This window comes from Monodelphis domestica, chromosome 4, assembly GCF_027887165.1.
Source record: "Monodelphis domestica isolate mMonDom1 chromosome 4, mMonDom1.pri, whole genome shotgun sequence".
Taxonomy (NCBI): Eukaryota; Metazoa; Chordata; class Mammalia; order Didelphimorphia; family Didelphidae; genus Monodelphis; species Monodelphis domestica.
Window position 1 is genome coordinate 37,822,696 of NC_077230.1, and position 27,129 is coordinate 37,849,824.

The window sequence follows — 27,129 nt, forward strand, 5'->3', positions numbered from 1 at the left end:
TTAAGGAATTTACTTCTATGTTAGTTTTGTTATATGAACTTTTAACGGATTTTACTTCCATGTAACTTTTGTTATATGAACTTTTAAGGGATTTACTTCCATGTTACTTTTGTTATATGAACTTTTAAGGGATTTTATATCCATGTTACTTTTGTTATATGAACTTTTAAGGAATTTACTTCTATGTTACTTTTGTTATATGAACTTTTATCGGATTTTACCTCCATATAACTTTTGTTATATGAACTTTTAAGTGATTTTACTTCCATGTTACTTTTGTTATATGAACTTTTAATGGATTTTACTTCCATGTTACTTTTGTTATTATTAAGTTTTTAATCATTTCACTTCTATGTTACTTTTGTTATATGAACTTTTAAGGGATTTTATATCCATGTTACTTTTGTTATATGAACTTTTAAGGAATTTACATCCATGTTACTTTTGTTATATGATCTTTTAAGGGATTTTACTTCCATGTAACTTTTGTTATATTTACTTTTAAGGGATTTTACTTCCATGTTACTTTTGTTATATGAACTTTTAAGGGATTTACTTCCATGTTACTTTTGTTATATCACCTTTTAAAGGATTTTACTTCCATGTTACTGTTGTTATATGAACTTTTAATCATTTTATTACTGTTACTTTTGCTATTATTAACTTTTAATCATTTCACTTCTATGTTTCTTTTGCTTTATTATTAACTTTTAATTATTTCATTTTTAAGTAAGTATTATTTTGATAGAGGATACTTTTTGCACAGGTTAATAATTATTAATATCATACATGTCACATATGAGAAAATGGTTATAATATGCACTTATACTTTTTTATAAGAACTAATATGGAATTTCCTCCATATGATCATACTGTAAGTAGCAATCATTCTAATCTAACAAAATTTTTAGTTATTTTTCCTTTTCAACTTTTCGTTGCTACTGCCACCAGCTTTAAAGAATCTGTCTCAAGTACTCTTTATTAGTTCATAATCCCAGAGAACTCAATAGGCTTTAGTCAAGCCCTCATGATGCTCTGTTACTTTTGTTTCAGAATCTATATTTAAACAAAAGAAATGCATATAAAAATCTGTACATAGTATAGATTTCCTTTAAGCATACATATTGTTCATGAGATCTCCTTATTACCTTACTTTTTTTTGTCATAATCCTCTCCAAATCATATTTTAAGAGCTACAAAGTATAGTTTTATATTCATCACTCTCTTATAGAATTTAGTTTAAATTTCTATCAAAGTATTTTAAATAACAATGAAAATAACTTCATAAAACTTCCCCCTTAAAATTTCAGTTCATTCTCTCATAAAGGTATAAAAGCTCAGTGGAATAAGGATACCTCTTTAGGATTCATACATAGGCACAGGCAGCACTTATGCTTTGGGACATGGGTGAACAGAACACGTTGGAAGGCAATGAAATTAGAGCTAGGAGATATCCCAAAACTATCCTCATTAAGGACATTGTAACATGTAAGGCATCCATTGATGTTAAGTGATCAGCCTAGATGTAATCATAAAACTGACTGGACAGGACCCTTCCTCCTGATAGGGAATATTTTAATATGGATACTTGCAGACACATATGTATTTCCATTTAAGTGTGTATACACATATATACAATAATCTATACTAAAAAATAAGCATCATATGAAACTGAGAAACCCTAGGAGCTATCCCAATAAATATAAGAGTAATGAAAAAATACCAACTCTCCCCAATACTATTTGAAATTTTTCTCGAAATACAATAGTAATAAGAAAGACAAATCCAGGGCCTAAAGAGAGGAAAACAGGAGTATATCTAGTTATTCTTATTTGCTTATACCTGACAGATGTCTTAGACAATCCTAAAAAATCAGGAGATATTGTAACTTAGATGAGAATTTATAGCAAATTTACATTCTACAAAGTAAACCCTCAAAAATCAATACTATTTCTATATAATAGCCACAAAGATTCAATGGGTAGTAATAGAGATAAAAATCACATTGTAAATAACTATAAATAGCTGCAAATAACATGTTAGGATCAAACTACTGAAATATACAAACTAATTGTATAAACAACATTATAAAGTGATCCTTGAGGAAGAAAAGAAAACTATAAATAGCTGGAGGGAATATTCATTATTCATGACTGGTGATCATAATTTAGGGCAAGTGTCAGTGCTACTCTACTTATCCAATTTCTAGTGCTATGTCAATCTAATTTTTAAAGGTTACATTATGAAATTCAATAGAATTATAACAACTCAATTTAAAAAATATATTTATAAAGGGAAATAATGAATGAAGACTGGGATATATAAAGTCTGTAAATTAAATACTGAGTCCAGACTTCATAATGTTATAAGGAAGCAATCACCAAAGCCATACTCTAATGATTAAAAAATTGAAAATTAAATTTTGTATAAATAGCCAGTGAAGGGTGGTTTAGCATAAATGTTTGTTGTATTGTGACAAAGGCTTTTTTCTATATCAAAAAATTATATGCTTTAGGTTGTTTTTCTTTTCTATATGATTGTCTTTACTCTTTTCCTTATGTTAAACTATCTTTTGCATTCCCCGCATAAATCTAATTTTTTTAATCACAGATTCGTTTTTGGATCAATCACTGTATTTTGTTGACAGAATTTTACTAAAAATTGTTAAATTAAGTTTCATTAAAAGTCTGGACTTCTGTAATTTTTCCTTCCCTTGTTTAGGTGTTAGGATTATAATTATTCAGTGAAATTTAATAGTGCTTTCTCAATATTTTGAAAATATTTTATGTGTATAGTAATACTATAATTATTCTTTGAAAGTTTGACTCAATTCAGGACTAGGAATTTTTCACCAATATCCCCTGAATTCCCACTTTAGCATGGCATTTCATTTATACTTTGATTTCTTTCTCTCAGTTGCATTATTAAAGAACTTTATATGGGATTCTGTTAGTTTGGATATTTAACATGCTCGAAGATTTTTCTCTATTTTGTATTTTCAGTTTTATCATCATAAAATCATATAAAGTTGGAAATTATTTGATTCTAGTTTTGTGTTTTATTATATTTTCTAGATTCTTAATTGGATTTTCTTCCATCTTTCTAATCATGTTGATGATTTGTCAAATTTGTTCATCTTTTTCAAAAAATCAACTTGTAGTTTTATTCATTATTTTTATCATTTGCAAAGTGGATTTTTTATTTAGTTTTCTCTAATTTTTCATAGTTCATTTTTCTATATTTTCTATTTATTAGCTGTGTTTCAGATATTTTAGTATGTTATTTCATCCTTATAATTTCCAATTGCATTTCCTGTTTTACCTAAAAGTTTATCAATTAAAAAGTCATGTTGGTTTTCCAAGTTATGTCTCTTAAAATTGTTTTATGTTATTTCAAATTTTTATTCAAAGTTTTATTTCAAACTCTTTTATGAATTTATATTGTCAATCAAATTTCTATATTGGCCATGTTGAAAAAATACGAATGTCTTATTCTGTACTCTTGAGTCTTTGATTTATCAGGAGGCAAATAGTATGCTTTTTCATTAAGCATCTTGCATCATGGTTGGTCATTACACTGATTAGAATTCCTAATTGTTCAATGTTTTTGTTATTACCATATTGTTCTCCTTGTCTCTGTTTACTTGTCTCTCCTTCACACTTTACAAGTCTTCCCATTATTTTCTCAAACCTTCTTCCATTATTTATTGAAATACAATAACATTCTATCATATTTCCATCACATAACTTTCAGCCATTCCCCAATTTGTGGGCTTGCCTTCAAATTTCTATCCCTAGCCACATTAAAAAGGTATATAATATATTTTAAAATATGTATGCAAATACATATATGTGATATATAAATATATTTATGTATATGACTATCACTCCCTTCCTCTGGCCTCCCTCTCATTACCCCATTTTCCCACAGTAAGGCCAGCTACATCTCCCACTATGAGTTCTAAGGGGGTAGTATCCTTTTTTATACTTTTTAAACTTTTACCTTATGTCTTAGTACCTATACTAAGTAAAAAGTTCCAAGGCAGAAGAACAGTAAGGGCTAGGCAAAGTTGCCAAATTTGAATGCAGGACCTGTCTGTAGGTCTGGCTCTCTAACCATTGAAAAACCCAGCTGTCCTGGTATGATCCCTTAATAATAAAGTCTTCAGCCATCATATCAGTGTGTTATGTTTACCCTATTAGGTGATTAGGAGCTGGTTACTTTAACACTATGAACATCAATTAGACTTTGGTAAGAGATATTTGCTTCAACAACATAGTAAGAAAAGAATTCCAAATATTACCCCAACACCTTTTCTCCTATTTCAACACAATCACAGGCAAGGATGAGATCATACTTAACTTGGATTTGATCCACAAAATTTACTTACAAATCTCTCACTGAACAATGGAAGACTCTCTCTCTCTTTCTCTCTCTCTCTCTCTCTCTCTCTCTCTCTCTCTCTCTCTCTCTCTCTCTCTCTCTCTCTCTCTCTCTTTTTTTGCTCTTAAGCATAGCCCAGCCTGGACCCCAGGCCCCAGACTTCCTGTAAGTGGCTAGAGCTTCTGAACTTTTAAAATGTACAAGGCCTGGCCATCTGCATTCTCTTTCACCTAAAAGAAGACAAAAAAGACACAAAATGACAAAAGTCACAGCATGGCATGTACTCCCAACTTTAGCTCAAATCCAGGTAAGACATGATCTGAGAGCCCTATGGCAACTGGCCATCCTCACACACTCTACACGAAGGAAAGGGCCTTGACCATGTTTCCCGTTGGATACTTTTGAGTATACCCCAGTTCTACAGCCCATCAAAAAGGCTCCTCTTCACCACATTGTCAGAGGACCCAAAACAAATACCTTGCAAATACTCCACAGCCTGCAGGGAGATCAACCTATGCCAGTTCATAGATGGGTCTGTTTGGTTGGCTTTCCATTATGGTCACAATAAATGTTTCTGAAATAAGAAAAGTACCCCAAATGCCTAAGATTAACCACTATTTCATGATGGAAATTCCTTCATCAAAGGATTGAAACTACAGTTCTCAAAAGAAAAATTGTAAGTTATCAACTTTATTAAACATAATTGCAAATCATTAATAAAATTGTATGTAATAACAGAATGGGGGCTCTACCTCAGATTTAAAAAAAAGGAGGCAAGCATTACAAAAGGTCAGAACTGCCAATTTTGGAGAGGATATATAAAAATTAGCACAATGAGTTGTTCTACCTTTGACATGGCATATCCATTTGGGAAAACAATTTGGAATTATAATTTTGAAAAAGTGACTTAAAATGTCTATCCCCTTTGAATATCTCAAGCATACATTCCCAAGAAACAAAAAAACTAAAAAGGTCCCCCTGACATCTAAATATTCATTATACCCTTTATGTTGTTGGAGGCAATTAAGGGAAGAAGTGGTTAGCATGCCGGGCATGGTGTCAGAAGACACAAGTTCAGATCTAGTTTCAGTTACTCATATCCTGGGCAAATCACTTAACCTCTGCCTACTTTACTTTCCTTAATTGGAAAATAGGGATAACAGGAGCCACCCTGTAGCTAGGATCAAATAAAATACTTGTAAAGTGCTTTGCACAGTGCCTGGCAAATAATGGACATTGTACAAATGCTCAGTGTTTCCAAGTCATGTTCTGGAAATAAATTCAAGTAGTTTATGATTTTAGTTGCCCTTGGAAAACCACTATTCTTGTGCTCTATGGCAGTGATTGTGAACCTTTTAGAGCTGGAGTGCCAGTCCCTGCCCCCACAGACCCCCAGACCAAGTGCTATGCCCACCACCAAGAGACAGCATGTCATACCCCTCTCTCCCATGGAGTCCCAGGTTTTCCCCTCCTTTACAAAGGTTTGAGGGATACCTTAGGGATACCCACATGTCATTAAAATTCTTGTCTCCAATTTTTTTTTCCAGTATACATGAGCAATGACAATTGTTCCTGTGGTAGCCTAGTTTGCTCAAAATGCTAAAAATCTGCATGAGGAGATAGTCTTTATCTGCTAATGACACAGGAATCTGATATTATTCCCATTGTAATTCTACTACTGTGAACCACTAGCTGGCAACCAGCAAGGGCATCTTGACATTTTGAAATTATAGTCTAATACCCTTTGGATTTGTTGCTCAAAATTTCAGGATCTGCTCCCACAAGTATTTTTGCAGTTTTCTTTCTGTACCACCTCTGTATATGATGATGCCACTGATAAGCAATTTTTTGGATGGCTTTTGACTAATTCATTCTCAGATAAAGTAATTTTCTCAGATTATTCTTGGCAGTGGACAGTGAATTGTATGTTATGTAATGACAACACACTTTTGCTCCTGCTGAGATTCTGCCTCGAAGAAGCCTCCATTCTTCTAGTCATAAGGAATAACAAACATATTAATGCTTGAGAATGAATGGAGAGTGCTTTTTTTTTTTGAATATCATAGAAGAGGAACCAAGTGCAAGATTGTAAAGCTTCACTAGAAGGAGAAATCCTAGCTGGCTGGATCAGGGAATGTTTCTTGGAGGCAATTCAGTGTCAGCTGAGTGTGGAAATATGAGGAAGATTACATATATAAGCAGATTATATATATATATATATAATACATATTATATAGAATATATAAAATCTTTATATAATATATAATTTTATATATCTTATTATATATAAGATGATAAATATAAGCAGATAGCTGAGAGGGATAAGGAAGTTTCCAAATAGAGACCTGCACAGTCTATATGACTCACAATAGGAGATCAATTCTTATTGGAAGGAGGTACGGCCTTTTGAAAGACTTGATTGTTTCTGTTTCTGATATGTATATATACATAGATATAGATATAGATATATAGATATAGATATAATATAGTTGGGGAGCATGATGAAAGCACTGTAGCCAGAAAGAAGAACATGAACAAATTGATCCCAGGAGGTTCAAAAAAGGAACTTTTGCAGTAAAAAGTAGGTAAATTAGTTACAGTATTGGGAGGATTTTGTAGTGGAATAAAAGCTGAAAATATGATTGAAGTCATATTGTGGAGGGCTATAACTTAGAATTTTATTCCTACAAGGCAACATTTTTCACATTGCCAGTCATAGTTGGTTATGATCTGAAACTACATAAAGAGACAACAATTGCTGATGTAATGATAGAACCATCATCCCCAATTGGGAGAAATTATGTAAAATATACCAGGAAAACTAAGTCAATGTTCCTATCTTTCCAAAGGGACAGAACTTTTCTAACTCCAAAGGAATTCTAGAAACTGCAGCCTGTGTAAGTTTGACCTCAATCTAAAACAAAACTGGCTGTCTAAATAAAAAACATTCTAAACAAAACAGATGGCTTGTGTCTCCTTAGTCACGAAAAGCCAATATGAATTCACTAAAAATAAAGTATATATACACATACATGCAAACATATAAGTCTATATTAGATAACTACAAAAAAGTGTGTTTCCTTTTTCATTCATTTGTTATATTGGGAAAACAGGAATAAGTAGCAAATCTAAGATTTCATTATGAATTGGTCCAACTCTTCCCTGGACAGGAAATTCCTTTACAGAGTCACCAAGAACATGTCATCCAGCTTGTCCTTAAGAAAAACCAGTGAATGGGAACCCACTATTCCTGAGGGTGCTCATTCCACTTTGAAAGTAAATTGGGCCAGTGCAGCCAAGATGGAGGAAACACAGCAGGGAGTTTCCCCATGAAATTCATCCAAATAGAACTAGAACATTATCTAAAATTCAGATAAGGAATTTTTTTTAAGTCACATTTTTCTGTCCCTTTTCAGTAGCAGGAGACAAAGAGGACTCTCTTCATTGAAAAGAGATACTTCTACCCTTAAATTACTCCCCTACCCACCACACCTTTCTTATTCTCCTTCTACTACTTCACATTAAAGCAAGATAGATTCTATACCCCAATGAATCAGGCTGTTCTTCCCTCTCTGATCCAATTCCAATTAGAGTAAGGTTCAAGTAATACTTGTCACCACCCTCATCCTTCCCTCCAAAGTAATAGTATTACTTACCTCCTGTGCCATGTTAGATGATATAATTGACCCCATTTCCACTTCTCTTGTCCCATTTCTCTTAGTACAATCTTCTTTATCACTCCTAATTTTTAAAAATATTCTAAATAGCTTAAAATAATCTCTGTATATATATATATATATATATATTTCTATTATGATGATAATTTTAAAGAGTTACAGATATCTTTCCATATAGGAATATGAAAAATTTGACGATATTGAAGCCCTTAAATTTTTTCTCTTATTTACTTTTTTATGCTCTTGAATTTTGAGTCTAAACATCAAATTTTCTGTTAGGTGTTTTTTTCAGGAATGTGTGGAAACCTTCTATTTTATTAATTAGCCTTTCTTTCCCCTGAAATAGTCTGCTTTGATGGGTAGCTTATTATCCTTTCCCTGGGTCAATTCTCATTTTCCAGGAATTATTTTCTTCAGAAATATTGTTCACTACTTTTTTCTTTTTGCCAATTCTGACTTTTTAAAAGAATTGGCTTCTTTCTCAAATATTTTGTGCCTCCATTACCACGTTGTTGAATTTCTTTTCATTATGTTCTTGGATTTTTCTCATTAATTTTCTCAGAAATTTTCACAGAATAGTATACATGTCAGACCTTTGGGAGGGGAAAGGCTTTAAAACCAAGCAAGACATGGAAAGAATCACAAAATGTAAAATAAATAATTTTGACTACATCAAACTAAAAAGCTTTTGTACAAACAAAACCAATATAACTAAAATTAGAAGGGAAACAAAAATTTGGGAAAAAATCTTCATAGAAACCTCTGACAAAGGTTTAATTACTCATATTTATAAAGAGCTAAATCAATTGTACAAAAAATCAAGCCATTCTCCAATTGATAAATGGGCAAGGGAAATGGATAGGCAGTTCTCAGATAAAGAAATCAAAACTATTAAGAAGCACATGAAGAAGTGTTATAAATCTCTAATAATCAGAGAGATGCAAATCAAAACAACTCTGAGGTATCGCCTCACACCTAGCAGATTGGCTAACATAACAGCAAAGGAAAGTAATGAATGCTGGAGGGGATGTGGCAAAGTAGGGACATTAATTCATTGCTGGTGGAGTTGTGAACTGATCCAGCCATTCTGGAGGGCAATTTGGATCTATGCACAAAGGGCGATAAAAGAATGTCTACCCTTTGATCCAGCCATAGCACTGCTGGGTCTGTACCCCAAAGAGATAATGGACACAAAGTCTTGTACAAAAATATTCATAGCTACGCTCTTTGTGGTGGCCCCAAACTGGAAAACGAGGGGATGCCCATCAATTGGCGAATGGCTGAACAAACTGTGGTATATGTTGGTGATGGAATACTATTGTGCTAAAAGGAATAATAAAGTGGAGGAATTCCATGGAGACTGGAACAACCTCCAGGAAGTGATGCAGAGTGAGAGGAGCAGAACCAGGAGAACATTGTACACAGAGACTAATACACTGTGGTATAATCGAACATAATGGACTTCTCCATTAGTGGCGGTGTAATGTCCCTGAACAACTTGCAGGGATCCAGGAGAAAAAAACACCATTCATAAGCAAAGGATAAACTATGGGAGTGGAGACATCGAGAAAAAGCAACTGCCTGAATACAGAGGTTGAGGGGACATGACAGAGGATAGACCCTAAATGAACACTCTAATGCAAATACTATCAACAAAGCAATGGGTTCAAATCAAGAAAACATCTAATGCCCAGTGGACTTACGCGTCGGCTATGGGGGGTGCGGGGTGGGGGGGAGGAAAAGAAAATGATCTATGTCTTTAACAAATAATGCTTGGAAATGATCAAATAAAATATATTTTAAAAAAATCTTTCTTTAGCTCTTTTAGGAGCTATTGTTGGATTTCTGTCCAATCTCCACTTTTCTTGGAGGCTTTTTGTAGTCATTGTCTTTTTCTGAATTTGTATCTTGAACTTCTCTGTCACCTTAGTAGTTATATTTATGATTAGATTCTTTTGGTTTGCTCATTTTTTAGCATATTTCTTGAGTGTACCTTAGATTAGAGTTGGGCACAATCACCAGTTTTTGAGTTAATAGTCAAATAATACAGTTTGCTAAGAAAAATACAACTTGGAGGGTATTAAATTTGCTGACAGGCCACTTTGACTTTAAGTCTGTAACCCAAAAGTTTCTACCAAGCCCACCACACCCTGCTGCATGTAAGCATAAGACAATCAGGAGGTGGAGGTCTGCCTTTGGGGTATCTTATAAGACAGAAGGTGGAGGTCTGCTCTTGGGGTGACTGGCAAGGTGCAATGACTATATCAGTCTTTTGGCTGCTGACTCCTAACATTAATAGGAAATTGTCAGCAAAAACAATTAACCTCTGACCTTTTATTGAGAGAACTTAGAAAGGTCAGTCATATAACTGATATTAGTTACCTCACATAGTGATGATTTCTGTACTTTCTAGCTTATTCTGCACTTGCAGCATTAATTAAGAACTGCCCATGTGAAAGATTTATTTTCACCCTACTTTAATTTTCATTGTATTTTCTCTCTTTAATATGGTACTATGTCATCAGATTTTCCTAAGACTTGGGGTCTTTAGTCTTGATCTTGACCACAGTCACCCTGCTTCCAGTAAACCTATTATTTTCTTGGAGACTGTATTGGTGTGATAATTTTTCACCACAAAATGCGAATTAAAACAACTCTGAGGTACCCACTACACATCTGTTAGATTAGCAAATATGAAGTAAAGGAAAATAATATAATGTACAGACTGGCATAATTGGGACACTAATGTATTGCTGGGGGGGTTGCAAACTGATCCAACCATTCTGCAGGGCAATTTTGAATTATGCCCAGTAATACCACTACTAGGTCTGAAATCCAAAGAGACTTAAAAAAATGGGAAAGGACAAGGTTGTACAAAAATAGTTAAAGCTGCCCTTTTTGTGGTGGCAAAGAAATGGAAACTAAAGGGACATTCCTCAATTTGGGAATGGCTGAACAAATTGTGGCATATGATGGTGACAGAATACTATTGTGCTCTGACATAAACAGGAGGATGATCTCAGAAAGAGTTGTAAAGACCTACATTAATTGATGCACTGAAATGAACAGAACCAGGAAAACATTATAAACTGTAACACCAATAGTGTGGAATGATCAAATTTGATAGACTTAGCTGCTCTCAGTGAAACAATGATTCAGACAGCATTTTAGATAGGTAGCCACAAACACAGAAAAGATGTAGGATGACAGGGGATGGAAGAAATAAGTCAGGGGGTTTTGAGGATAAGCCTGAAATATGTTTCTTTGCAGGCAGTAGGGAAGGAGTCAGCAGACAGAGACTGAGAATAAGTCAGAGTGTGGGGACAGATTCCAGTTCCATTGCCATGTGGACCATTTCAACTATTTCAGGTCCTGAGCTCTGTGGCTCTCAGGCTCAGTAAGAATTCCATTATCTGCTTGTTTTCTTATTGGTGGTTTGGAGAGTGAAGCCTGACTTGAGATCTATACTCAAATGCATTTTGTCTCTTTTCTTTCTTGTCCAATTTGGATTTCTTTTTTTTTAAATTAAATTAAATTAAATTTAATTTTTTTGGTTACAATACTCACTTTATTTCCCTCCCTCCTCTCCACCCACACTTCCCACAGCCAAGGCGCAATTTCATTGGGTATTACTTGTGTCCTTGATCAGAACCTATTTCAATAATGTTGTTTGCACTAGGATGTTCATTTAGAGTCTACATCTCCAACCATATCCCTTTGACCCATGGATTCAAGCAGTTGATTTTCTCCAGTGTTTTACTCCCACAGTGTTTCCTCTGGATGTGGATAGTGCTTTTTCTCATCCAAATTGGATTTCTGAATCTAAAACAAGGCTTACTTTGTGCATACTTCCCCCATACTTTTGTCACTTCTGTCATCCAGGGTTGTGAATCTATTTTTTAATGTCCCCAGGATAAGGTCAGGAGTTGAATCAAAGGGATGTTAATAGTAGAAATTTCTGGGGCAACAAGGAAGGTGTTGGGTTCTTATGACTTCAACAGGAGCTCCTATTACAATTTTCCAAGTTAAAGAAATCCAGGGTACACCTGCCCATACCTGCTCAACCTAGGTAACTTCCTTTTCAATTGCAAAGATTTTATTGGTCTTTGACTCATCCTCATTTGCTAACATATGTAGGCAGAAAGTGATGTTGAATGCAAATATTCCATAACCTTGGGAAAAGGTTCAAGCCTCTTATTCCTCATCACTTCTTTTATTGTCCTTTCAGGATTCATCAGGAATCCAGATTCTATCTAGGCTAACTGTCTTTCTACTGAGAGCCATGATCCCACTTAGTATGGGAATAGAGCATATTGTTCCATCCAGCAAAGTGTTGCCGTCAAATAAAAAGAAAATAATAGCTAAGAGTGCCTGGTAATTCTCACTTAGATTCCTTGGTTCTTTAATGGCTCAGCTTAAACACCAAGAGCACACTACCAAATGTTTCTTCATTCCTCAACTTCTTCCCTAGTAACTTCTTTCCTAGAATTACCCTGTATTTGTTTTTTAGTTCATCTTAGCATATATACATTATTTTTTGTTTAGTGGTATCAAATGCAAATGGAAATGGAAACCATGAATCTGTAGACATCATGTTGACTTAGAAAATCCTCTAGCCATATTACCTATATTTCATTTTTTATATTCTGTTAACTAGTTACTAATTACATTTTAATCTTGTCTACCATGCCACTCTTTGGTGCGTGGCACTGTTTCACACCTCTGGACTAAGCCATGTTATTCCCCTTGAGGGCAGGAACTGGTTGCACTAATAAATATTTGTTGGTTGACTGGATTGATAGGTACAATTGGGTACATCCTTTTTGTTGCTAGGGAAGCTTGTTATGAAACATAGGGAATGAAATTACATAAGTCTCAACTGAAAGAAAAAGAAGTCTGCATATCAAATGTAACAAAGGTAGTAAAATGGAAAGACTAGGTAGATCTGGGCTGAGGTATCTGTCACTTTTTGCTGGTGCTTTTTGAGTGCTGGCTAACAATTATAAGTTTTAAAGCAAATGAAAAGTTTATTCAGGATAAAGAATCTGTTGTTTCCTCATAGGGCCAGACACTCAGCCAATAAAAGATGATTACATCACAGAGCACTTATGATATGTCACATCACCAAGGTAACAGGAGGGATGGTGATAAACAAAGGGTGGAGCCTGGGGAGATCATTTCTGAAAAGAAAAAGATGAGGTAGGATGTGTTATGATTTAGAGGATAACAGTTGATAAATTGTGGAATTTTGTATTATATAGAAGTTTGCCATGGATTTTTTTTTGGGGTGCTGGAATGGTTTACTATGAAATTGTTATAGAAATTTTTCTTAAAACTCTTAAAAAACTCATGATAATTTGCAATGGTGGCCCAAGATTATAGAATTCTAAAGGGGATCACTGAGATTTTGTCCAGTTTCAAAAGATTTAACTTTATTGAGGAATTTAAAAATATTATAAGATGGTATATATCATGACCAATATCTTCTAACGTTTTTTCAGTTTCATATGATTTTCATTACGTTAGTAATTTATCTAATAAACAAATATAATAATGTCATTGGGGAATGAAGGGTTTGGATACATAATGGAAATTTCTCTTTTTTCTGTATAAATAGTTATAAACATAAATGCATCTATATATTTATGTAATTAATATACTAATATAAATGCAGGTCACATAGCTAATGTCTGAAGCTCTTTCCATTATATCGTCTAGCCATCCTACATTTATGCATACATTCATATTTCTTTCTACGTCCATATCTATGCTAATGTCTATGTCTCTACACACATAACGTGCACACACACAGAAAAACTGTTCCCAGGGAATTTTGTTAGAGATGATTTTAATGTCACCAAGCAAGTGCCTTTTTATTTACTAAATTTCTGGATCATTAATTCTTTCACTTAACTATTCTGTTCCTTAATTTGTTCCTAAGTCTAATGAATAAGTCAGATCAGAAAAGGGTTTATTAATACCTGTGGTCAGTGAGTTTGCTTTCTTTTTAAATTTCTATGCCTGTATTTTAATATAATTAATTCCTTTGTAATTCTTTCTATTTTGTTTTATGCATCTAATTTTTTTTCTTGGAAAAGGTCTTCACCACATTACTAAAGGAGATGATGACACAAAATAGGTTAAGAGTTTCTGGAATAAAATATCACTAAGGTTCTTCCAAACTATAAATTTCTTGATCTATGCTGCTATAATTTTTTTCTGATTTCATAGGCACATTAACGACATATATTTTCCATGTCTACCTTTTTCTTAACATATTACATACTTATTATTGTTACTCTATAATATTACATATTATAATAAATACTTTATTCTACATTATTATATCTGAAAAGTTGGTCAACTTCAGCCTTTACTCTTTCTATAGTGATAAAGTAGAGAACAAGGAATACAAGATGAAAGCATGTGATAGATCTATTGTGAATTGACTGTATGTTCATCAAATAAAAGAACAAATGGAGTACTTTCAAAATCAGAAGAAGCAAAGCAATAAAGAAGTACTGAATTTTCTGGTGATAAACTAAGAAGTAAGGAATTTTTTGAAATGAATAAAACTTATGGCTTCAGATATCTAAGTGCCTAGAGTATGAATACTTTCAGTAAAGTAAGGACCCTGGTATTCCTGTGAGAAGTACATAGGACATGTGGCATTGCTACAGCAATTTCCTCTTGCTCCCATAGGGCAGTTGAAGCAAAATAATAAAAAGGCAACAAGGTTTTTTGTTTTTTGGCAGGTTGTGTGTGAATAATTAGAATATAGTTAATATTTTTAGTTGGTTTTGATCTCTAATATAACAGAGAAGGATAAAGGACAATAAGATTCTACCACACTGGAATTCTCTTGCCTTGCAGAAATTGGAATAGGAAATAAGATATTGAGGATGATAAAAGAACATAATTAGGTTGAGGATGACTGTCAGATGATATCTAGGTCTGAAAATAATTTTATTTTTGGACAATACAAAGGATAGACTTAACGCTGGAAAAACTCCATCCATTGTGCCTCATACCTCCTACTATAAACATTACTTGGGGTATATCTACATAGGATATTCCTTTAGAATTCCTCCCCCTTACATTAGACACACTACTGATTTATTTTATCACAAATTTAAAAGGAAGAAGCAAATATGAACACATGTGATACTTGAAGAAGAGAAAATTATTCTTGTGCAAGGAGCTTTTGATATCTTTTAAACTTCTCTGAAAAAAATGATGCAAAGAAGAGTCCAACAATTAGATTTATTTTCTTGTCAAATAGACAAAGGTAAGCATTAACTTTATGATTGCTTATTTCATATGTATAGTATTCTTTAAGCATTTTTCTATTTTTGTAAAGAATCTTTTATTATAACAATAAAGGTTGAATATGGAGAATATTTTTCAAAATAAAATATTAGGAATAACCCAAATGAAGATAAAGGTATACAATTATAACTAGTAAAGATTTTGTTATCATCACAACTATTTGCGAATGGTGTCAGAAATATGTGAGTTATAGCAATCAGGAAAGAAAAAAAATTGAGAGAATAATAAAAGCACAGTGAGAATAAAATTATTAGATGTTATAGATATGAGTCTATTTATAAAACCCTAGAGAGCCAAATATAAGGAATTAAAATAACAACTCCAAAAACATTCAGGATAATAAATAAATACATAAAAGTATTGGCATTTGTATATATTATCCACAAACTGCATAGCAGAAACAAATGGAGAAATTAAAATTTAATATGACAGAGACTGTAAAATAGTTGTAAGACTATCTATCAAGGTAAAGCAATAATGGGTGGGCGAGTGGGGGTTGAGCCAAGACAGTGCTGAAGTTGCTACAGAGACCAATTTGATTTCTACCAAATTAAATTATGACATAATGCCTTAAAACAAATATTATAGGAGGAGCATAATACAAAGATGGGGTGAAAACATTTTCATCCTAAAAATACTTAGGCCAAGAGGAAAGTTCTGCAACAATGTAGTGGAAGTAGTGCAAAAACAGTAGAACAAGGCAGGCCCCAATGAGGAAAGAGACCTTGGATACACCTGAATCCACAGCAAGGGCTTCCAGAGCTCTCAAATACAAATTATAAAAAGAGTCAGAAAATTGATCATAAGGAGGTTACCTGGGTCCCTTTGCTGACTTGAGGGCAAGATTTTAATTTGAAAATTTTATTTAATTAGTAAATTTAGAATATTTTTCCTTGGTTACAAGAATCATGTTCCATCCCTCCCCCCTCCCCCAGTAGCCCACACGCAATTCTACTGGGTTTTACATGTGTCCTTGATCAAATCCAATTTCCAAATTGTTGAAGTTTGCACGAGGGTGAGTATTTAGAGTCTACATCCCCAATCACTTCCCCATCAACCCATATAACCAAGTAATTGTTTTTCTTTTGTGTTTCTGCTCCCAGAGTTTTTCCTTTGGATGTGGATAGTGTTCTTTCTCATGGATCCATCTTAATTGCCCTGGATCATTGCATTTCTGCTAGTAGAGAAGTCTATGACATTCAATTGTACCACAGTGTATCAGTCTCTGTGTACAGTGTTCTCCTGGTTCTGCTCCTCTCACTCTGCATCAATTCCTGAAGATCCTTCCAGTTCACATGGAATTCCTCCAGTTCATTGTTTCTTTGAGCAAATAGCATTCCATCACCAACAGATACCACAATGTGTTCAGCCATTCACCAATTGCAGGGTATCCACTTATTTTCCAGGTTTTTGCCACCTCAAAGAGTGGGCTATAAATATTTTTTATTAGTATTTTTTTTTCTTTGGGGTATAAACCCAGAAGTGCTATAGCTGGATAAAAGGGCAGACAGACTTTTAGTGCTCTTTGGGCATAGTTCCAAATTTGAGTGCAAGATTTTTGATGCATTGCCCTTACATAGATCCAGGCAGGTAGAGAGGTAGAAGAAAAATTGAGGGGGAAAATGAGAATGATACAGGAAAATGATGAAAAAAAATAAATGCCTTGGTGTAAAGGAGGGACCAAAAGCATTGAAGAAATTAATATCTTATAGGCCAATTGGAAAAGGGGCACAGAAATCCAATGTAGAGAAAAACTATTTAAAAAAGCAGAATTGACCAAATGGAAAAAAGATATGGAAAAATGCATTGAAGAAAAGAACTTCTCAAAAGGTAGAATTGGCCTTTGGAAATATATAAAAATTCACTGAGGAAAAGAACTTTATACAAAAACAGAATTAGAGAAATTGAAAAGCAATTACAAAAGCTTACTCAAGAAAATCATGCCTTAAAGATAAGCAAGTGGAAACCAATAACTCCATGGGACTCTGATAATTCATAATAAGAATCCATCAATCATCTAAAAGAGATTCTAAAATAATAACTCCCAGGAAAATTATAGCCAAATTCCAGAAATGAGGGCAAATCAGAGGAAGAAGTGGTCTGAAACTAGCTAGAAATAAGATGAAGAGTAATATAGTAATCATAATGGTGCATAATTTTTTGCAATTCTCTCATAAAGGCCATATTTTTAAAATATACAGAGAAATGAGATAACTATATAAGAATATAAGTGATTCCGAAATTAATAAATGATCAAAGGATATGAACAGGAAATCCTCAGTCAAGAATAATTAAAGCTATGGTTTTGCAAAAACTGCTCTAAATCACTGCAATTTAATGCAAATTAATGCATTTCATGCATTATTGTGCATGCAATTTATGCACAAAATGCAAATTAAATTATCTGAGATACCACGCCACATCTATCAGATTAGCAGTTATGACTGAAAAGGAAAATAACAAAACTGTAGAGGATGTGGAAAGATTGAGACGCTAAAGCATTATTGTTGGAGTTGTGAAGTGATTGAATCATTCTGGAATGCAATTTGAATCCTATGCCCAAAGAGGTATAAAGCTATACCTACCCTTTGATGTAACAATATCAGTACTAGACTATGTATTCCAAAGAGATAAAAAACCAAATGGGTAAGGAATACACATTAAAAATATTTGAAGCAGCTTTTTGGGGAGGGACAAAGAATTTGAAAGTAAAGTGATATCCATCAATTTAGGAATGAGTGAGTAAGCTGTGGTATATGATCATAATGGAATACTATTTTGCTGACAGAGTGACAAAAGGAAATCAGAAAAAATTGAAACAATGAAATTAGCAGAACAACATTGTATAAAGTGACAGGCACAATGTAAAAAACTGTGAATAACATAGCTATTCTAAACAATACAATGATCCAAAACAATCCCAAATGACTACTGATTAAAAAAAAAAGCCATCTGCTTAGAAGAAAAAAAGATTGAGTCTAAATCTAGAAGAAAGAAAAGAGTTTTAACAAATTTTTTTTGTTCAAATATCCTTCACAAAAGTATTGACATGGGGAAACCTTTTAAATGATTACATATGTAAAATGTAAAGGAGCTTATTTACCATTTTATTGGCTGAGGGATGGGGTGAGGGAAGGAGAGAATTCAAGATTCAAAATTATTTTTAAATGTTGTAAATATTTTAAATGTAATTGGAGAAAAATGCATACACATTGGGACTATACATAATCATTCTCAAAATTCTCTTTACATAAAGACCTAAATAATTAGAAATAAATGTTAAATAAATCCTCTGAAGCCTGAATCAATATCATGAAATACAAATAGTATCTAAGTTAATATACTTTGCTGCCATACTTAATAAACTATGGAAAAGATTGCCTTACAATAGAGGTTAAGAAAGTAAGAAAACAATACAGTAATAAAAAGGTTAAGTATCTCATGAGACATAATGAAAAAATATAATAAAATGAAGTAAAGGTAGTATGTATTCCACATCTCAAAGTCCTCTACAAAGAAGACATTGTCTAAATTTTTTTTATGTAGTTTAATTAATAGATCTCTATCTCTTAATAGTTGTGTGATTCTGGCAACATCACATAACCCTGTTTGTCTCTGTTTCTTCTGTAAAATAAGATAGAGAAGGAAATGGAAAACTACTCTTATTTTTGCTAAGAAAATCTGAAATCAGATCATAGAGTCAGATACAACTAATCAACAAAAAATAAAAATAAAGATCAATGATTAACTATGGAACAGTTTAGGTGTACAACATGCCGAATCAAATGGATCTTGTATGCAACTGTTTGATAAATTCAAAGTCCTAAGAATACCAATTTCAGGAATTACTATTTATTTAAATGCTGGAAAATTGAGAATGGATGAAGATGAGATTTTGTACAAGTTGTCTTTAACTAGGCATACATGAACACAGAAATTATCTATGGAGCAACTTTAGGAGTTCTTTAACCTTGGGAGGAAAAAAAAGTGCATGTTCATTTTCAATAACAATAACATTTCAATGAAATTTAACATTTCAATAACAATTTTAAAAAATTCAGTAAAATAGCACATAGGTTAGTTTAAAGAAATCTATCATACAAAAATGGTTAAGAACAGATATAAGAGAAGATTGCAGCTTAGAAGCAGCAGAAGTTCAGACCTCTAGAAAACCCTTCCTTACCCATCACAAACTGACTGCTCTAGGAGACTGAAAATCAAACCTAACAGCAAGACAGAGCCAAGCAACCCTTCCACTGGGCTCAATCCAAAAGATACACCCACAGAAAAAAAAGCCAGAATCCAAGAACACTTGGGTTTAAGGGGAAGGCAGAAGGAAGGTCCCAGGGCTCCTCCCACACACACACCTTCAGTGCTAAGCCTCCAGTGGCAGTGGGAACCTCTGGGCAGGCAAAGGCACTGGTCTGGAGGGTGTACCTTGACGGCAGGGCTGTGCCAGGCTCAGAGCATCGAACACAGGAGGCAGGGAAGGAGCTGGAGAGGCAGCACTGTTATAATTAAAGTGGTTGGATGCCATAAACTGTAAGTAGTTAAAATAGTGGAAGATATAAATTGTAGTAGATATAAGAGTGGATGAGTAAATTGTGACCACAGGAAATATGTTTTCACTACATTGTTATGTTTTTAAATCAAATATAAGGTGGTCGCCAGGGAAATATTCCCAATTATTCAAATATATCCAAGTCAGCTGGGTTTTATAGATATTTTAATTAATACAAATGAGGAATTAAAGAAAAGGAGAGAAAGAGAGAAAAAGGGGAATAATGAGAAAAAGAATAGGCCAGCCCAGGGCAGCCCTGGCCAACCCAGGCCTAAGCCCTTAAGAGAAAGATCAGTCAGTCCTTAATCATTCACCACAAGATCTGTCTTAGCAAGGATTCTAGTGACACCAGGCTAGCATCATCTCAGCTGCCTCCACCAGCTTAATCCTCCATCTGAAAATGACCATCTGAATGAATCTGAGCTCCTATTTAAAGGGTATTTTTCTCCTATGTCACCTCTCCTAAGTCCGTATATCTACCAATCACAGTAGACATTTTTCAAAGGACAGACCGTTTTTAGTTCACACCTAAGAAGGCTTTAAATTTTTGATTAAGTTCACACCAGAAAACCTCTAAGTAAGTTTCTCACCTCTTTGCTCCTTGTAAGTTCACACCCTTTGTATTATATCCAAAAATACACATAGCTTAAGAATTTCTGTCCTACTATAAGTATGGGTTTATGTATCTTTCATTGTTCAGCAAGGAGTTTCTTCCCCTAAAGCAGGCTTAAGTATGGGTGGAGTAGAGGTCTTCACATTCCTGATCTAAGTAGAGTTCTCACATTCCTGATCTAAGTTCCTTCATTGCTTAAATGGGGAATGGTCCCAATGGGGAATGGTCTTAAACCCAGCTTTATGAAGTAGGGTCTGGGAATTTTTTAAGGTTTACAATCCTAACCTTATGAAGTAGGGTCTGAGAATTTCTAAGGTTTGTTGGAGTAGTTAACAATATTTGGAATGGTCCTTCCCATGAAGGCTGAGTTGCTCCAGTACGCTTAAAATTTTTAATATACACTTTGTCTCTTGGGTTCAGGTCATGAAGAGAAAAATCTAGTGGTCCAGCTTGTACTGTAGCTTCAGATTCATGAAGTTCACATAGTTTGTGCTGTAACTCCTGTATATAGGAAGCAATAGTAGTGTCTCCCCTGGTCACTTGCTGGAGTCTTTTTGCTAGTATCCTATTTAAGATTTTTGCATCTATATTCATTAGGGAGATTGGTCTATAATTTTCTTTCTCTGTTTTTGATCTGCCTAGTTTTGGAATCAGTACCATATTTGTGTCATAAAAGGAGTTTGGTAGAACTCCCTGTTTGCTTATTATGTTGAATAGTTGTATAGTATTGGGATTAACTGTTCTCTGAATGTTTGATAGAATTCACTGGTGAATCCGTCTGGCCCTGGGGATTTTTTCTTAGGATGTTCTTTGATGGCCTGTTGAATTTCATTTTCAAATATGGGATTATTTAAGAATTCTATTTCTTCTTCTGTTAGTCTAGGCAGTTTGTATTTTTGTATGTATTCATCCATGTCACCTAGATTGGTGTGTTTATTGCCATATAATTGGGCAAAGTAATTTTTAATGATTGCTTTAATTTCCTCCTCATTGGAGGTGATGTCCCCTTTTTCATCTTTGATGCTATTAATTTGCTTTTCTTCTTTCCTTTTTTGATTAGAGCCTCCCCCCCCCCCCCGCACCGTCTCTCTCTGTTTCCCTGCTGTCTGGGTGCCCCCACAACTGGGTCAGGTTGTTTTCAGGATGCGACCTTCAGTACAGCCAGCCCTGAGGTCCTTTTGCTGGCCCTGAGGGTTACTGTTGTCTCAGAAGAGCCTGCACTCTGAGAGGGGATGAGCCGTGGCTTCCCAGAGCTCTGAGGGCTCCTGATAGGATTAACCTCAGCTGGTTGGACTGAATATGCCCTGAAGCAGGCACCTTCCATGAGACTCAGATGGAAGGATCCAGCCAGTGGGCTACAGGCTCCCCCCGTCTCTCTCTGTTTCCCTGCTGTCTGTGTTGGATGCTCCAGCGACTGAGTCAGGTTGTTTCAGGATGCAGCCTTCAGAATAGCCGACCCTGAGGTCCTTTTGCAGGCTCTGAGGTTCTTGCTACTGCTTTGGACTCAGCACTCTGGTTTTGGGGGGATGGGTCCTGGGACCTTCCTTCTGCCTACCCCTTAGGTCCGTGTGATCTCGGGTTCTGGCTTTTGGGGGGCCATACCTTTTGATCCAGGTCCAGGAGGAGGGTTCCTGGGGTCTATGCTGTTGTTCGTTTTGAATTTGGGTGCCCTAGAAGCATATAGTTTGAGATTGGTAATGAAGGGTTTCCGGAGATCTGAACTTTAGCTTTCTCTAAGCTGCCATCTTGACTGGAAGTCCCGGAACTTTCTTTTAAAATAATAAGTGGCATTAACTCAAATGAATAGCAAATATTATGTGTACTGAGGATGTTAAGAAGCCTTTGCAATAAGATCATGGATGAATCAAGGATATCCATTCATAATACTGTTATTTAATAGTCTTCTAGAAATGTTAGATACAAATAGAATAAAAGGAAAAGAAATTGAAGGAATTAGATTTTGCAATGAGGAAGAAAGCTATCACTGGTTGCAGATATGATAATATGTATAGAGAGCCTCAGAGAATCAACTAAACAAGTAGAAATTAACAACTTTAGCCAAGTTGTAGGATATAAATCTTAAATAAACACAAATAAAGCATTGAAAGTGAAATCTCATTTAAAATAAATGAAGGCTAATATAAACCACTTGGAAGTCTACCTGCCAAGGCAAATCCAGGTTGGATAGATGGATGGATCCTGGATGGATGGATGAATATATAGATAGATAAACAAAATTACAAAACACTTGGCACAAATAAAGGAAGAAATAAACAACTGGACAAATATTAATTGCTCATGAGTAGGTTGAGACAATATCCTAAAAATGACAATTTTATCCCAATTAAATACTTATTCATTTTTATAACCATCAAACTGCTAACAAAAATATTTGATATAGCCAGAAATAGTAAATATATATATGTATATATATTTATATATTTATACACACACACACACACACACACACACACACACACACACACACACACCTAATTAAGATCCATCTTGAAGAACTAAAAGCCAAAAATACCAAGGAAATTTTTTTAAAAAATGGAAGATGACCTGATCTCAGTTGTATAATAAAATACTGATCGTCTATATTCTACTGTTGAAGAAAGAGTAGGGGAGTGCCACAGGCAAGGTCCAGCCTCACTTGAGACTCCAGGGGTTCCTGATAGGTGGTAAATGATCAGTCAAGAAAATAACAAACAGAAGACAGCTGTATATTTATGGCCATGGGTATGCTTTGCATCTGATAGCTGCTCTGCCATCCCCAGGCTTGGTGTTTATTTTTATGTCCATTTTCTTGGAACGCAGATACATTACCTATCACATATGTCTAAATAGAGATAATTGAAAAAGTAATACATCAACTTTTAACAAATCACTTGATTAGCATTCTCTATTCTTATATTGTGTTACAGATTCTTGACAGCATAAGGGTTTCACACAAGATAGATGATTTTGTCACAGGTGGCTTAATTTTCTCATTACCCTGTGAGGAGTTTTGAGCTCACAATCAAGAAAATTACTTATTATTTTTAGTAAAAGGGAATAATTAATCAGAAATTCTTAAAGACAACTCAACAATCATACCATTGAGGTTGAGAGGTACTGGGAACAGAATTCATACTTAATATTAGATTGATCATTTTTCAGGATTTACTAGGGAGTTTCTCAAGCGGAAGAATCAAGTCACTGAGGCATGATGAAGTTTGGTGTACCTATACATTTTGTATGGGCCTTTATGATTGATTTGAATGCTGGTTTCATAAGAATACATTTCTGTAAATGGGAAAGTTCTGGGCTTGACTTGTAGCTATGGTTTTGCTGGGAATTATGTACCTAAGTAAAAGTTAACCCATGATAGTCTTTTGGGATCGGGTTTGAGGGTCTGATTTTTGGTGATGTTTTAGAGAATTAGGATACTAGTATTTTTTGCTCTTGAATTATTCCTTCTGAGACTAGGGGGAATAATAATCATGTCAATTCCTTAGGTAAGGGATGTTAATGAGAGAGGTTAAGCAAAGGGGATAGAGTGGGCAGTCACATCTTGCCAAGGGCCACTTTGTAGCCTCCTTAGCTACTACAAGTGACTTTGTCATGATATGGCCTGATGGTTCCCAGCAGTGGAACAGTGGAATAGATTAGGTATGCCATACACAGAGTAGGAAATGACTTTATTAATCTCATGTTTCACAAAAGCAAAAACCCAAGCATTGGGGACAAGAACTCATTGGAACAAAAACTGTTGGAAGCAATGGAAAGCATTTTGGCAGAAACTAGATGTAGATCAATACCTTATATCCATATACCAAGATAAAGTCAAAATGGGCACATGCTTTTATACATAAAGATTTATGCCATAATCAAATTAGGGGACCTGGAATTGAATATCTGTCAAATCTATGGATTAATGAATAAATTATTACCAAACATTACAGGAAATAAAATGGATCCTTTTGATTACCTTTAAAAGTTTTCACACAAACAAGATGGAGATAGCCAAGATTAGAAGGAAAGCAAAAAACTGGGAAAAATTTTTATAACTTTCTCTGATAAAGGCCTCATTTCTCAAAAATAAAGAAAACTTAATCAACAGTATAAGATTAAGTCTTATAAGTATACTTATAAGTATGTCATTCTCAAGTTACTAGTTTTCAAGAATAACTAGTTTTCAGAAAAATAAATCAAAACTGTCTATAGCCACATAAAAATTCACTAAATTCTTATGAAGAATATAAATTTAAACATCTCTGACTTACCCCCGCACACCTTTCATATTGTCTAATGTGACAGGAAAATAAAATAAAAACTGTTGTAGGTGATGTGGGAAAATTGGGACACTAATGTATTGGTGGTGGTGTGAACCAATCCAATGATTGAACTTATTCAATTGTGGAATGGTTGAACAAGTTGTGGAATAGATTGTCACAATGTCATGTTATTGTGCTACATGTAACAAATGACAATCAGGATGCTTTCAGAAAAACCTGAAATGGGGGCAGCTGGGTGGCTCAGTGGATTGAGAGTTAGGCTCAGAGATGGGAGATCCTGGGTTCAAATTTGGTCCCAGATACTTCCTAACTGTGTGACCCTGGACAAGTCACTTAACTCCCATTGCCTAGCCCTTACACTCTTCTGCCTTAGAACCAATACCCAATATTAATTCCAAGATGGAAAGTGAGGGTTTAGTAAAAAAAAAAGGAAAAGAAAAGAAAAGAAAAGAAAAAACTCAAAGGAGGAAGAACTTGGAAGTAATTGTCCTTGGATGGAAAGGAATCATACTGTTAAAAAATAAAGGTTAAAAAATCCCAACCTAAATATTTCTTAAGAATCCATCATGATACTTCCAACCCTGGGGCACATTCATCTGCCTTTGGTAAAGCTGTTATTCTTACCAGGGATATACCCATTATTTTCTCTGCCTTATTAAATTCTGTCATGGGTCATGTAGTATCATAGAAAGAGTATTTGTGATGAAGGTTCAAATCTATCCACCAACACTCAGAGGACTCATGGCTTTAGAGCTGGCAGGAACCTTAGAAGTCCTCTTGTTCAATACTCTTCGCAGATGAGGGTAGAATAGACGACAGATGAAGCCTAGAGAGATTAAGTAACTTGGCTAATGTAAAAAAGGTAGCATGTAAAAAGCTGGGATTTGGACCCAGGTACTCAGCTCTATTCAGGAGCATTTTGCATTATAACATATTGTCTCATTTTTTTACCTGCTATTTTACTCCAGGCAGTTAACAACCACTCAATAAGAATTTAATAAATGTTTATTATGAACTAAGTGCAAGAGAACTCATTTAATCTTTATTATTCTAATTCTTAATTGGTCAAATAACGATAACATTAAAAAATTCTCTACTTCATTGGCTTGTAACAAGTGACATTCTTGGAAATATTTTTATTGTTTTCTTTGTTAATGGTATACATTCTCATTTGATATAACTTGCATTTCCATAATGGTGGACTTCTTGCAACCATAGAGATGACCAGGTACAGTCCATGGCACCCTTCTGTTTTTGTTTTTGTTTTGTTTTTTTTAACCTCCTTTGGTTTCTTTACTTCTCATGTGGCTGTAATAAAGGTTTTATAAATGCTTTAAAAAAAGAAAAAAAACATGACAGACTTAAATGAACTGATTCAAAGTGAAGTGAGAAGAAGTGGGAGAGCGCTGGGCACAGGAACAGCAAAAATGAGCAACTTTGAATGGCTTAGCTATTTCCCAAAATACAAAGTTCAAAAGACAGTTCTGAAGTACTAAAAAATCCTATCTACTTCCAGAGGAAAAAGTTATTGAATCTGAATATAGAGGGAAACATTTTTCACTTTTTCTTGTTTTTTTTTTCTTTCTCATCATTACTAATATGGAAAAATGCTTTGCATGACTGCATATGTATAATCTTTATCAAATTGTTTGTCTATTCAGTGGGGGGATGAGGGAGAGTGGGAAATAATTTGGAACTTAATATTGCTTTAACATGTAATTAGAAAAGAATAAAATACTTAAAACATTTTAAATGGGCTTAAATGCTGGAAGGTGGCAAGTTCAGCAAAATCATTGGTCTAAGGACATTATAAGGGAATCAGATATAACTAATTATTAAGGAAAAGATGCAGGGAGAGTATCAGTGGGTGGCTTATAATTCCAGTGCAAAACTACAGACTAGTCTGGACAACTAACTGTACAGGGAGGACATTTTATTCTTACTGTTGCTTTAGATGCTTTATTATTATTATTATTATTATTGTATTTATAGGTGAAAATGAATTAGGGCTTTGTACTCGTATCTTCTTTGATCCAGCAGATGAGGATGAAAAGGATCCAGGTGTTTTTATTACTGAAATTGCTGAAGGGGGTGCAGCCCACAAACTTGGATGGTGAGTTTGAATTTATAATTTTATAAGAATTAACTTTGTAGGGGGCAGCTGAGTAGCACAGTGGATTGAGAGTCAGGCCTAGAGATTAGAGGTCCTAGGTTCAAATCTGGCCTCAGACACTTCCCAGCTGTGTGACTTTGGGCAAGTCACTTGACCCCCATTGCCTTGCCCTT

The 27,129-nt window shown here is 34.4% G+C and overlaps 1 protein-coding gene across 2 annotated transcripts in view; it reads left to right on the forward strand.

Moving 5' to 3' along the window:
• Window positions 1-11,118: 11,118 nt before the first annotated feature.
• The window catches only part of LOC103098389 (uncharacterized), a 166,181-nt gene continuing 150,170 nt past the window's right edge, over window positions 11,119-27,129 (forward strand). The window contains exons 1-4 of one of the 2 annotated variants that reach the window (XM_056793300.1): window positions 11,119-11,457; window positions 14,449-14,608; window positions 15,200-15,348; window positions 26,836-26,956. In XM_056793300.1, the coding sequence (XP_056649278.1) occupies window positions 15,294-15,348; window positions 26,836-26,956 (176 nt within the window). In that variant the 5' untranslated portion in view covers window positions 11,119-11,457; window positions 14,449-14,608; window positions 15,200-15,293. Of the gene's footprint in view, window positions 11,458-13,106; window positions 13,260-14,448; window positions 14,609-15,199; window positions 15,349-26,835; window positions 26,957-27,129 lie in introns of those variants that run through there. The other variant, XM_056793299.1, reaches the window with a different exon arrangement.